A 12,457-nucleotide genomic window follows, 5' to 3' on the forward strand; every position below is an offset into this window, starting at 1 on the left:
AAGACGGATTCCGGGATTTGACAGTTCAAGTATACATGGATTCTGTATTTTGACACTTTTTTTATTGTTATACCTGCGAAAACCAAGCCATCAACTTAAAAAACTAAAAAAAAACTTAAAAAAAGTTCTCATTTACACTATCTAAGATAGATGTTAGTCTGATTTTAGCATAAATATTGTGTTTTGCTAATGTGTGTTAATATAAAAAGTGTTTAAAGGCAAACAAAAGTGATCTGAAAATTTAAGAAATTGAGTGTGTGCATACATCCAGTAACAAAGCCAAAAAAAAGGACGGAAAAAATATACATTGTAAACGTGAAAAAAATTTTCAATTCCAATCGAACACAAATTGTTTAAAAAAAACTAAAGTGAATTTTTTTGTTGTTGTTGTAATCCGCAATTTGTCAAACCGAAATTTTCACCTTTTATTCAATTCGTACGACAGTGTGAAATTTACATTTTTCTTTTCTAGTGAAACATTTTGCTATAACAGAACCTTGTCCTCTTGAAGAAGTAGCGACAATTGGCACATAAATAAAAAGTAGATGAAGGTATTTTTGTCAAACATTGTCGGTTTTCTATGTTGTTCCTAGGTTTTCTTTATAAATTTTTTTTGGTCAATTTTTATTTTTGTGCTTAACAAACAACACACGGAAAAACTGTAATCTATTTTGACAAAATAACACCCGACATTGCGGTAAAATGAAACTGAATTTATTGATAAAGCAAATTTATTTTTTTTCGTAGCGTACACATAAAAATATGACATACAGTCCGAGCATTTTCCATTATTTTTGTTGTACATAAATATCAGCTCACAATATTTAACTTAGAACATATTTTATTGTTGCCAATTGGTACAATTTTCATGGTTTTACCAGTCCCTGTTCAAATGTCATTTCTTGAATTTTTCAAGAAATCCAAATTTTGACAACAACGATTTATAAAATATTTCATTGACATTGACTAGGCAATTGCCTAAAATTGCTTGTTTCATTTACTACATTCGAACATTTTTCATGCTGAAGTGTACCCGTGATAAATAGAAAGAAAGGGGAAAAGAAACACTCAGCCTCCAGCATCTTAATCCATCAATCGATTCTTTATTTTTTGATATCATTTTACAAACATTTATTCCATACACACACGCACACACACATCCCATATTGTTTGAAGTAATTAAAAATTCGAAAAAAATACTTTTTTTTGTTCACAAAAAATTCACACTTTGTTTGTGCATTGCGCTAAAGTTTGACATATTCTATTTGTTTCGTGCAGAAAAATTGTGGTTTTGTTTTGGTTTTGTTTACTTTGGTTATTTATTTTTCTTGTAAAATAATAATTTTTGTGCTTATTTTGATGATTGAAGAGGAAAAAGAAAAACGCTAACGTTTACTGTAACAAACAAACAAAAAATAATAAGAAACATCAACAACAATATACAAAAAATTCTGTTTATTTGACGATATATTCCCTAATTTCCTGCTGGATGATTCTAATCGCTTCTAATCACCATCGAAATGACTGACAAAAACAAAAAAGGTTATAATTTTTGCAATTGAATTTTTTATTATTTCATTTAAAAACAAACAAAACTTTTTTTTTAGGTTTATTTTCCTTATACCAATATGTTTCCCCCTGCAATTGATGTGTTATACATAAATGGTTCATGGGTATCCAATCCACAGTGTTGCAACACTGCCTACATTCATATACTATACATACACCGCTAAGACCATATTCACAACATTATTCGATGTTATGATTTCGTTCACTTGGGTTTTGCATTATTTGCTCATTTTCATACCATTTATACATTTGAATGGGCAATATTGTAGACAGACTGAGCCCGATACCGATTGTACGAATTTCTTTATTTTTGTCGTGTCGTTCGGTCACCAATATTGTGCATACAAAAAAAGACATTATCCACTCGAATATCAATTATTGTCCATCCCACAATTGAATATAATATCATTTTGATCCACGTAGAATGACCTTCGTTCGTCACATTGAACCATTTCAAGGTTATACATACATCCATGCATTGTGTACCCTCTCGGGATCGATAAAGATTCGGCTCCATCTCTGGTGGGTGGGAATGTTATCGTTGGGCTTAGCACAACGTTTGTATTTGTTTTACATCTACGCAATTCAATTGACGATGATGAATATCTCTTGTTGTCGACAACAATTGACATCTGTTTTTCGATAATATTTACCAGTCAATGTTCCGAATGAGATGAGTTCATCCCGCTCTAAACGAGCGAAGCCCAACGTCATTTGGTTTTACTTCATTTCAACTCCGGATTGATATGCAGCCACTTTCTTGATTCGTGTCATCTTCCTGCTTCAATTATTATCAATTTATTATACGACGGGCTTGCGAAACAACTTGCGAAATATTTCGTGGGTACTCAACCAGTGGATAGATGTAGATAGACCAACAAGATCGTCCTTCCAGTGAACTCCAGAATGTCTACAGGTTACTGGATTCGTGTGAAAACAGTGTCAATGATAGAGAACAGTTACTGGTCGGCCCTCCGGATTTTTTCCACTCAATATTTAGATAGGATTGTCTTACTAGTCTATACGATTATGGAGGGGATACGAACAAATTCTCGTAATTAGTACGTGCGTTTGTTGGTATGCAATAGCGCAAGCAAAAATGATCTCTAATATCGAATGTCCTACGAAAGACCTTAGCTATCTTCTCGATATTGATCTATATATTCTTGTAAATTTGTGTTGGTAATTCCCCTATTTACTGGCTCAAACCCACATCAATCGTCAATTTCTTACGCTTCAACGTCTGTTTCGGCATTTCTCTCTCCCGGACACTATCTCATTCCTTATTACAGTTTCAATTAGGACAACTAAAAAAGAAGCAGCAATCCGGTGTCATCATGATTGACTAATCTGATTTAAAGATTGGAAAGAGAAGAGACCGGAATGGCAAGTCTTCGTCTGCAGACAAGAGAACGAGTTATAAGCGACTGCAATCATAAATTTAGTTCCTTTCGTCGTACTCACAATACTGAGCCTCTTCGTTGGGGTCTGACATCGTTCAGCTAAAGTTGTTGAAAATAGTGTATCCTGTTTCAGGAGGTTTTAATTAAATAGTCAGTTCAATAGTCAGTGTGTTATTGTAACTAACCCAAACACTAACAATTTTTGTTGCTTCTGAACGTTGTTTTTTGTCAACGTAGATTTTTTGGCTCGTTTTGAAGCAAGATAATATGTTTTTAATGAACGAAGTTGACCAGCCAAGACTCAAACCATCCACAATGTTTAAGTAACTGAATCGATTCGTTGTTTCTATCCTGAGAAATTTGATTGGAACATTATTATTGTATGGTTCGCAGAACAGTGGTCTCGTCGTGCGTGTATAGTTGAACGAGACACACACTGATAGTCGCTATTTTGAAAAGAGTTTGGAAGCAAATGTCATGGGACGATATTTCCCTCTTCCTCCTTTATCTTAAAGAACAATTTTTCTTCATCATAGAGTAACTTGTAGCACTCAAGCACTCATAAATGTCGTATCGATGTAATGCATCAATCACAAGCAATAGATTGAAAACTCTTGGTGCGATATCCTGAAAATTAGTACCACCGTCAGTCAGATTCTGTGATCTTTTTCGCTGATCAGTGACAACGGCGAAACAATAATAATCTTTCAAATCCGGTTCTTCTTTTGTTCAACGTAGAACGTAGCATCTAGTATGCGATACGAAATCTTATACTTCACCAGTTTTAACATTCGTTTTGCTATTACGACAAAATAATCCAGACCTCAACGCTAATTTGTATCGTCACTGTCGATAACAAGATGACTGATCGAGAATAGGAAAAAAAATGTCGCTGTCAGCGGTTATTTTGCTGAGAAACATTCATTTGAAGTGACATTGTTCCATAAACAAATTTGTTCTACTAATTTCTCCGAATGAAGTAATCAGTCGATCAAGTCATTCCGATTTCATTGAAGCTGGTCGAAGGTTTTTGCTTCTGTTTTATTTAACAAATTTTTGTTTGAATTGCTGCTTCTTTTTTGTGTTAGTTACTGTCTAGTCTCTTTGCTGCCCATTTTTTTTCCTGCCCATTTTGTTTTTCTGTTCCAATAGCATTCTGATCCGTGCTCAACACAAAATTTACAGTCATTTTATTAACTGGATGCAACAGCTAATATTTAAAATTCCATTACCATACGAATTGCATTTGGATTCTAACAGTTCCATCTATTTCGGAAACAGGCAACATCTACAAAATGTCCAGGAAAGAGAAGTATGAAAATAGTTCACGACGACAACAAACATTTTTGTCCCCTGAAGATATCGCAGCAGGGCGTAAGACTTTCTGGCATGGCATTGAGATAACAGGTAAGACCGGCAAAGTCCGCCAAGAAATGTGACACTAATCACTCCTAAATTTTTTTCTTTTCAGGCAATGTTCGCAATCTCAGTCCAACATTGTGGCAATTTGAGCATCTAACTGCTGTTTATATTAACGATAATAATCTCTTAAGACTTCCTAATGACATCGGTCTATTATGTAATTTGAAAACATTGGACGTGTCTAGTAATAAGTTGCGTAGTCTACCAGCTGAGTTAGGCGAATTAATTCACTTAAGGTGAGTTGGATTTCTGTGGTGTTTTTTTTCTACTTCCTTTACTTCTATTTGGCTGGCCTTGAATTCAATTTCGATTTATCGTTTTTTTTGTTGCAGAGAGTTATTATTGAATAATAATTTGCTGAGGGTATTGCCGTACGAAATTGGTAAATTGTTTCATTTGCAAATTCTCGGTTTGCACGGCAATCCACTGGGTAAAGATGTAATGTCTATCTACAATGAACCGAATGGAACTCAGAAGCTGCTTACGTATTTACTGGACAATTTAACAGGTACGTGACTTAGTTGTAAAATATTTCAACGAATTGGTCAAATCGACAGAATATTCTTACTTTTACGGGAAGGTATAATGAGCTCGATTGAAGATGGCGTCAACTGGGCGTCTTTCAGGCCCGAAGTAGCCATACCTTAAGATTTTTGTATATTTTTTTTTTAATTTTTGGGCTTTTTACAAATGAGTTGTATGTAGGCACCGAAAGGGATTTTCCGAGCCAGTCTAACCGTGGCGTCTTTATAAATTTAATAAGTTCGTAGACGATTTTATAATACGTCATAATAATACATAACATTGTATCACCAGGGACGGTTTTACTTGGAACACACACAGAATTTCGTTTCTGTATTAAGTTCCACCAGGCACACGAACACCAAATTCAGAGAAAGCAAACTAATCAAAATGCACGATTCATCCTTGCTGCCAAGCACATTGCGTTTCGATTTAATATTTTTGCCTTAAATGGTAACATTTAAGTCCCTCGAGTATGTATCTCCTGTTCAGAAAACAATTACCCAATTTTGGGTTTACATCCTTCAAATGTCACAGCGCTGGCATGATAGAATATTAGAGGTCAGTCGGCTTACATTAAAAATACGTCGATTTTTGTTGTTGCTCATACTCGAAAAAGACGAAGGAATGGTGTTTTGATTGAAAATACTACCATTTGTCTTGATGGTCTGGCTTAAAAAAAAAACAACAAACAGGCAGATAAGATAATTCCTAATTCCATCAATCTGTGTTCTTAACGATTCGTTTGCGAGACACGGAGATCGTCCAACGAATCATTATTTATTTTAATCTGAAGTGGCACTACTCCTCCTAATCGATTATGTCATATTATAAATACATGTTTGATTGTCATTCGTATCCAGCGAGAAAACAATTTGTTATTTTAATCGTTTCGAAAATTCAACCGAAAAAACAAATGAATTTCAATTCATCATTCAGCGTTGGGTTCTTCAAACTCAGATGGATTTTTTTCTGCTTCTTCTTCTTCAACACAACGACTAAAAGTGTACAAGACGATTAAAACTACAAGACACTTGTTAAAGCATAACTTAAATATCGGCGATTAAATAAAAATGATTTATGAATGGGCATTATACAGTTTGATGCAAAGATTAATGAAGGCAATCATTCAATTATAGTTTTGACGCGATCGGTCGTTGGTTTTTGCAATATAGCTGGGATCATATAAAAAACGAAGAAGTATTTTGACTGCTTGGCGATTTAAAAGTAGATTTCTAATACTGTTAGCTTGCATCAATAACCTCGCGAGCAGAGTCTTTATCTAAATTATTATCGAATGTCTGCGATATGACCGGCTCTGGACCACATCACATTACAGTCTTGTACTTTTTCTTTAAATTTTACTGAAAGCGTCATCCGAGACATATCCTGTTCGCCGAACAGTGTTCGGTGGTCTTTAAACAACAAATTTCCGCTCATTCTATGGTATCTGGTATCAAGCTCAAAACATCGAGACATGCCCTTTGACAATTAAAAAGTTTTCAACGATTGAACCTGTTACAAACGACACGTGTCGATAAAAATATTAATAATATCGAAAGGTGACGATTTCCGTCGAGCATAATCTATTATTTCTTCTGTTTGAAGGACTTCCTAGTATGTCACGCACAATCTTTTACTTCACTAGTTTTTAACAAACATTTTTCTATATAAGATAACATAAGTCTGAACTCGTCGCTTACTTTTGTCTTCGTCGTCGATAACAGATGACTTCCAAAATGTCGCAAAATGTACAAACTATGTTTTCTTCCCGGTATCCGAGTAGAAATTTCCCGGTAACCAAAAACGGTAAAATGACTTCCCGCTACATACACTTCCCGCTGGTTTTTTCAGCTGTCATAAAATTTGCCGGTAACCGAATTTTTCCCCAAAAATTTCTCGGTATCCTGTATACCACGGATACACATAATTTGCTCACGCGGGTAGAATGATCATAAAAAATGTGGTTGTTTTGTAATGAAATAAATCCTGGTGATCAATGCTATGAGCCAAATCCTTTTTCTCATGAAGATTTTAGATTGAGCTCTTCGAAATCATATCAATCTGAATCCCATCATGAATCGGTTATATTAGTGATCATAATCAACACTATCGGTAGATAGGCATTGTTGATTTAGCAACTTATTTTCATTCGTAACTTATTTAGGTCGGACTTTCTCAGAACAAAGATTGCTCAACGAAATTAGCCAAAAGCAAAACAAAAAGAAATTTCGTTGTTTAAACATGCAGTTTTATGGTGACAAAGAATCAATTCCAATGGAATTTTAACATCGACATAAAATTAAACCATTTTGAACTATACAAAAGTGTTAATATACCGTCCACCCAGAGAGTTACGAGCGAATTATACAATTAAGATTTTTACGATCGTATCGTGTCCGACTTAAATTTGATTTTTTAATGGAAAATATTTGTTTATTAGCGATTTTTATTAACGCTAATAAAGGGGACCAGTAAATAAAACAGTTAAAGGTACTCTAAAGTTGTTAGTAAGAATGAGAGTAATTTTACCTTGGGGTATACCACCTTTTCGTTTCGTTGTTGTTTTTTTTTCCTTTCTTATTCTCATTCGAAAGTGAAGTCAAGGAACTACAACTTTTTATTGGCATGGGAGTGAATCAATGATCACCAAATCTTCATTTAATTTTTCTCAATGTAAGAGCATTCTGCATTCATTACAATATATTCGTTCATTAAATATACTGCTTGTTCTATAAAATGAAAGCAATGGATTTGCTTAGCACAAATTTTAAGTTTTGGGTGACAACAACGTTGCACAGAAAACATTTTTTGGATAAAACGACTGTAATATGTTTGCTTTGAATTATAAATTTAAAACTGTTTGCGATGTAGACTATAACGTACTCCAAGGGATTATTCAGAAAGTAATGTCACGTAACGTAAATACATTCCATGGGGACTTAGATGTTTGAAATCTTAAAAAAATTGGAAGGTCGATCTAGGCCTTCCAATTTTTTTAACACATTCAAAATAATTGCGGCTTGTCAACTTTCGGCACCCTGGACTTTGCTTAAATAGTCGTGGAATACCTCCAAATAAATTTCTAAAAATCTAGAATTCAGTTTTGGATGTTTAGAAATTTATTTGGAGGCATTCCCCGACTATTTGAGTAAAGTCCAGGGTGCCGAAAGTTGGCAAGCCGCAATTAATTTCAATGTGTTAAAGGTTTCATACATTTTTTGCTTATTATCTACCAATTTGTGTACACTGGTCACTGATGTTAAACTGATTATAATGAGCCATTACACTTTTTGTTCAAAGCTTATTTTATCTTTGAAATTTCAAAAAAGATTGTCTGTCCAATGATTGAAATTCTTTCATGCGGTAGATTTTCTATGTTTTCGAAAACCCTATTGCCCAACAAGTTAAACTATCCAACGGGGCAGTGAAATCATTAACCGCTATTGGATGAATTTCAATAGAATGTTCAACATTCACTGAACATTTACCCGTGACTAACGAAGATTTTATCAAAGCCCATCCGGTGATTTTATCGCCCGGTTAGGATATAGAATATTTAAGTTCTCAGTCAAAGGGTTTTAGAGGGATTTAAACAAATTTACCGGTTACTATTTAAACTGATAGCAGCAAAAGAAGAATTGTTCACACTAGAAAAAGACAATTGGATCGCATAATACATTTTCCTTGTACAATATTATAAAGAAATAATAAAGATTTTTCATTCTACTTCGATCAAATTCTCTTTTCTTTTCGATCAATTCCTTTTTTCTTGCGATCAATTTAAAATCATGCCAAAATACAATATGGAAACTGCCACATGGTCCACAATCGCCTTAGTATTGATTCATCCGATTCATCTTAACCTTACATTTTTGTTATAAAATACCGCAAGACAAGAGAGTTTCTAGCATATTTTTGTCGTCTCTGTCGATAACCGATGACTATCCGTGTGCAAAAGTTTGTTAATGCGTCACAATCAATAATAACATCAATTCCTATTGATGATGTGAATCAATTTTCTTTAAAACATGTTTCCGATGGCAAAAAAGAGCGTAACGAAACATCTTTTTTTTGTAATGTGAGAAATATTAAAACTACAGACACAAGTGACGATAGTTAACTTCACTTTCTTGGAACTTGGGCCAATGAAAAAAAAAGCCTCACACACGTTGACCAATTATACATTCTAATCAATATCCCATTCTCGAATCAATTCATATGATGTACTCACACACAACACACGGTATAAATAATAATTAAATGGAAACTTTCAAATCAAATCGCTGTTTCATGACAATTTGAAGGAACAAAAAAGCGTAGAAGTTTTTCAATAAGCTTACAACTACTGCCGGCTATATATTTCAAGTGAAATGTGACTTCTCATTGCCTGGCATATAAGTTATAAGTTAACAACACAGTTTTTTTTGTAGTTTTGTTTGTAAATGTTGTAACAAGGAGTCATTGCATGGAAAGAATTGAAGAGAGAAAAAAAGTCGACAACAACAACAACAATTCGAAACAACATTAATTCATCTAGTTAATATTAGCCATTAGCTCTACACAGCATCGCCAATAAAATATGAATTTATGATACGTACGTTTTGTACATTACATATAGATACAGGTAGATAGTTTGGTGAATTGTGTTAGGCAATTGAAATTTACACATTTTTTTTCCTTCACCTTCGGATAAAACATATATTTTAACATCTTTTTATTGTAATAGAAGAGAGAACAAAATTGAAATTAATAATAATAATAAAAAAACAACACAACCAGCAACAGACACAAGTAGAAACCATCAATTTATTTATCGTTATGATTAATACTTACGATTTGCGATCATAATCGCACAACTATAACTTTTAAACAGTTTGCAATGGGGCTAAATATGTTTTACAAATATTTAATTGATGCTGAAGAGAGACGATTTCGTTTTAAGATAAAATCTAAAAATATTGCTTTTTGCATATCATATAAAATGGTTGTTGGGATGGTAATGTATGTAAGCAATGTTGAAAACGACGGTAATTTAAGAGTATTTATATGAAATTATCTTTTTTATGTCTGTTCGTTTGCATATACACATATATGTATGTATATAAAATAACGACCGCGTTCGGGTTGTATCAATGTAGTTTATGCACGAGACTGGAACATTGCGATACAAAAATAATAATAATAAAAAAAACAACGAATCTATACACAAGAGAGAAGTTTATAATAATTGAGACGGTGCGGGTGCCCTTGATAAAACTCAAATAAGGAATTAACCTTCAATACATCACAATTGGTTGTGTTTTTCAAAAAAAAAAAAAAAAAACCGTTTCATTTTAATTGTGTGTATTATATGGGGTGGAAACATTGTCATTTTATATTCATCTGTAGCTTCATAAATTATTGCTATTTTACTGGCCACTTATAATTCTATAATCTTATGGGAAGTGCATTTTGCGGTCGGAACCTTTGTGCAACTTAATTCATTATCCGATATCTCATTTTGTTTCTTCTTCTTCTTCTTCGGTGCGAAATGCTGAAAATTATGTAGCTTTCTGTTCAGCTAAGTAGATATTGCATTCCATTCACATGGAGGATGCTTCTTATGGCATTTTAGACTTATCGACATTTTTTATGTTTGACAAAAAACAAACTAGCACACCGAAAGGTGCAAATATACATTTGCTTGAGAGTTACAACAATTTGTTTTTCTTGTCGATAACTTGAGTATTACCAGATCCGTAGTTACTGGAACAACATTGTCTTTTTTTATATTTTTCGACGATTCGCTCCACCAGGCCACGGGGATAGCTACCTGAGTGTAATCGAAAAATTTCTACCTAAATTTCTACAGTCGACTTCAATGAAACATGAGAAAAGAATTTGCCTCATCTGTTTTTCAGCTGGTCCATTCAAACAAACAAGTGCTTAAACGTCTCTATACGGATAAAATAGTATCACGTACGCGCTTGCTAGTGGGGAAACCGTATAAAGACGTTTGAGCAGTTTTATTTGTATACCAGCTGAAACCAGCTGAAAATCAGCTGACGCAAATTCATGTGTAAATTTTATTGACGGTTACTGTTAAAGAATTAACTCTCAAGAATTTGACTGACAAAAAAGTTTCGAAAAACTCACCTGTCGCAGGTAAATTTGTCTCCAGGTAATCTACATTATCTGCCGCAGCTGTATTTTTTGTATGTGGCGCTACTGCTGCGTCAGCTATTGTAGATTACCTGGAGACAAAGTTACCTACAACAGCTGACTTTTTCGAAACTTTTTTGTCAGTGTGGAAAACAGGTAAAATCCAACTTATTATCCAACATAATACTTAAAATCTCACTCACTCCAATCAGTTAAGAGAAAGAATGTGGCTGTACAATTGAAAAATGATTGCATGCTTGCTGAAGGCCAGGTTATGCCCGCTGGCATCTGTGCGACGTATCCGATCAAGACCTGGCCATAAGTACTTTAATTAATTCAGTTCATTCTAATAAGAACCAATAAGAACGCCACATTATACTACCAATTTAAGCAAAATTTATTTTACTCCTCTGAGTTATGGTAATTATACCATCTCAATGTTCGAATACAAATTGTCGTCTCAGGCAGAACGTACCTAATGCTCTGGATTTGTTGTCGAAACATATGAATTATGGATCAGTTTACACTGTTTTTGTTTTCGGATGTAAGCAATATACGAATAAGCGATGAGATAAACATTAACTAAAAAATTTCTCTTGGGATTTTAACACATGAATAAACTTACAGCAACAAGAAAAAGCATCAATCGACATCGTACTAATTTTGTTTTTGTAAATTACTTTTTCGGTAAGTTTTTGTGAAAAGTGAATGTTCATTGTAAAGATGGATGATGTCTTGATGTCGTGATAGTATAGTTAAGTATCGAAAAACTCCCTGGCAAATTACAATTTTACATGTGTGCGTCTCTGACGAGATGGATTTCTTTTGTTTTGCGATGACACAGTTCCAAAATTAATCGACCACAGGACAGATATTTTTCGTAAACTTGTTTCCGGTTTAATTTACCATTTCTTATTGATCGAGGAAGATAAATCGTTCTTTACTAGATATACTAAGCGAATTAGCTCAGATCCGTTACAGTAGGGTGTTCAGACTTAATTGGATTCTATAAGTATCTTTCGGTATTCTCCGCCGCTCAATTAAATACACTTGCTGTGGCTACATTTTACATTTTATTCATTCTTTAAAACGAAATGAGAATCAGTTTCACTTGAATGTGCGTACAACTACAGGGCTAGACGAATACGAACCTACAAAAATGTGAATGTAGCAAAATGTGTGCATATAATGTTTGTTGTCATACATGCGTAAATTTAATAAAAATTGGAAGATAATTTCACCTGAGGGACGTTTCGCTTCTTTAAAGACAAATTCACAAAGCTTTTTTCTAACTGAGCAACGAAATACACTTGATTACAAAATCTATTACTTCGATTGTTTTTTTTTCGAAAAACCATTGAAGTTGATTTTTTTTAATAAACGCCTATAACTCTAAT

General features: G+C 33.8%; 1 protein-coding gene across 4 annotated transcripts in view; it reads left to right on the forward strand.

The window, feature by feature from the left end:
* LOC119082075 (CCR4-NOT transcription complex subunit 6) overlaps positions 1-12,457 on the forward strand; it is a 96,921-nt gene continuing 84,464 nt past the window's right edge. Inside the window, exons 1-5 of one of the 4 annotated variants that reach the window (XM_037191419.1) lie at positions 2-551; positions 1,370-1,542; positions 4,254-4,379; positions 4,444-4,630; positions 4,727-4,902. In XM_037191419.1, coding sequence (XP_037047314.1) covers positions 1,521-1,542; positions 4,254-4,379; positions 4,444-4,630; positions 4,727-4,902 — 511 coding nt within the window. In that variant the 5' untranslated portion in view covers positions 2-551; positions 1,370-1,520. Of the gene's footprint in view, positions 552-1,369; positions 1,543-4,253; positions 4,380-4,443; positions 4,631-4,726; positions 4,903-12,457 lie in introns of all 4 variants that reach the window. The other 3 variants (XM_037191430.1, XM_037191439.1, XM_037191448.1) reach the window with 3 other exon arrangements.

The sequence above is a fragment of the Bradysia coprophila genome, chromosome X (assembly GCF_014529535.1).
Source record: "Bradysia coprophila strain Holo2 chromosome X, BU_Bcop_v1, whole genome shotgun sequence".
Classification (NCBI taxonomy): domain Eukaryota; kingdom Metazoa; phylum Arthropoda; class Insecta; order Diptera; family Sciaridae; genus Bradysia; species Bradysia coprophila.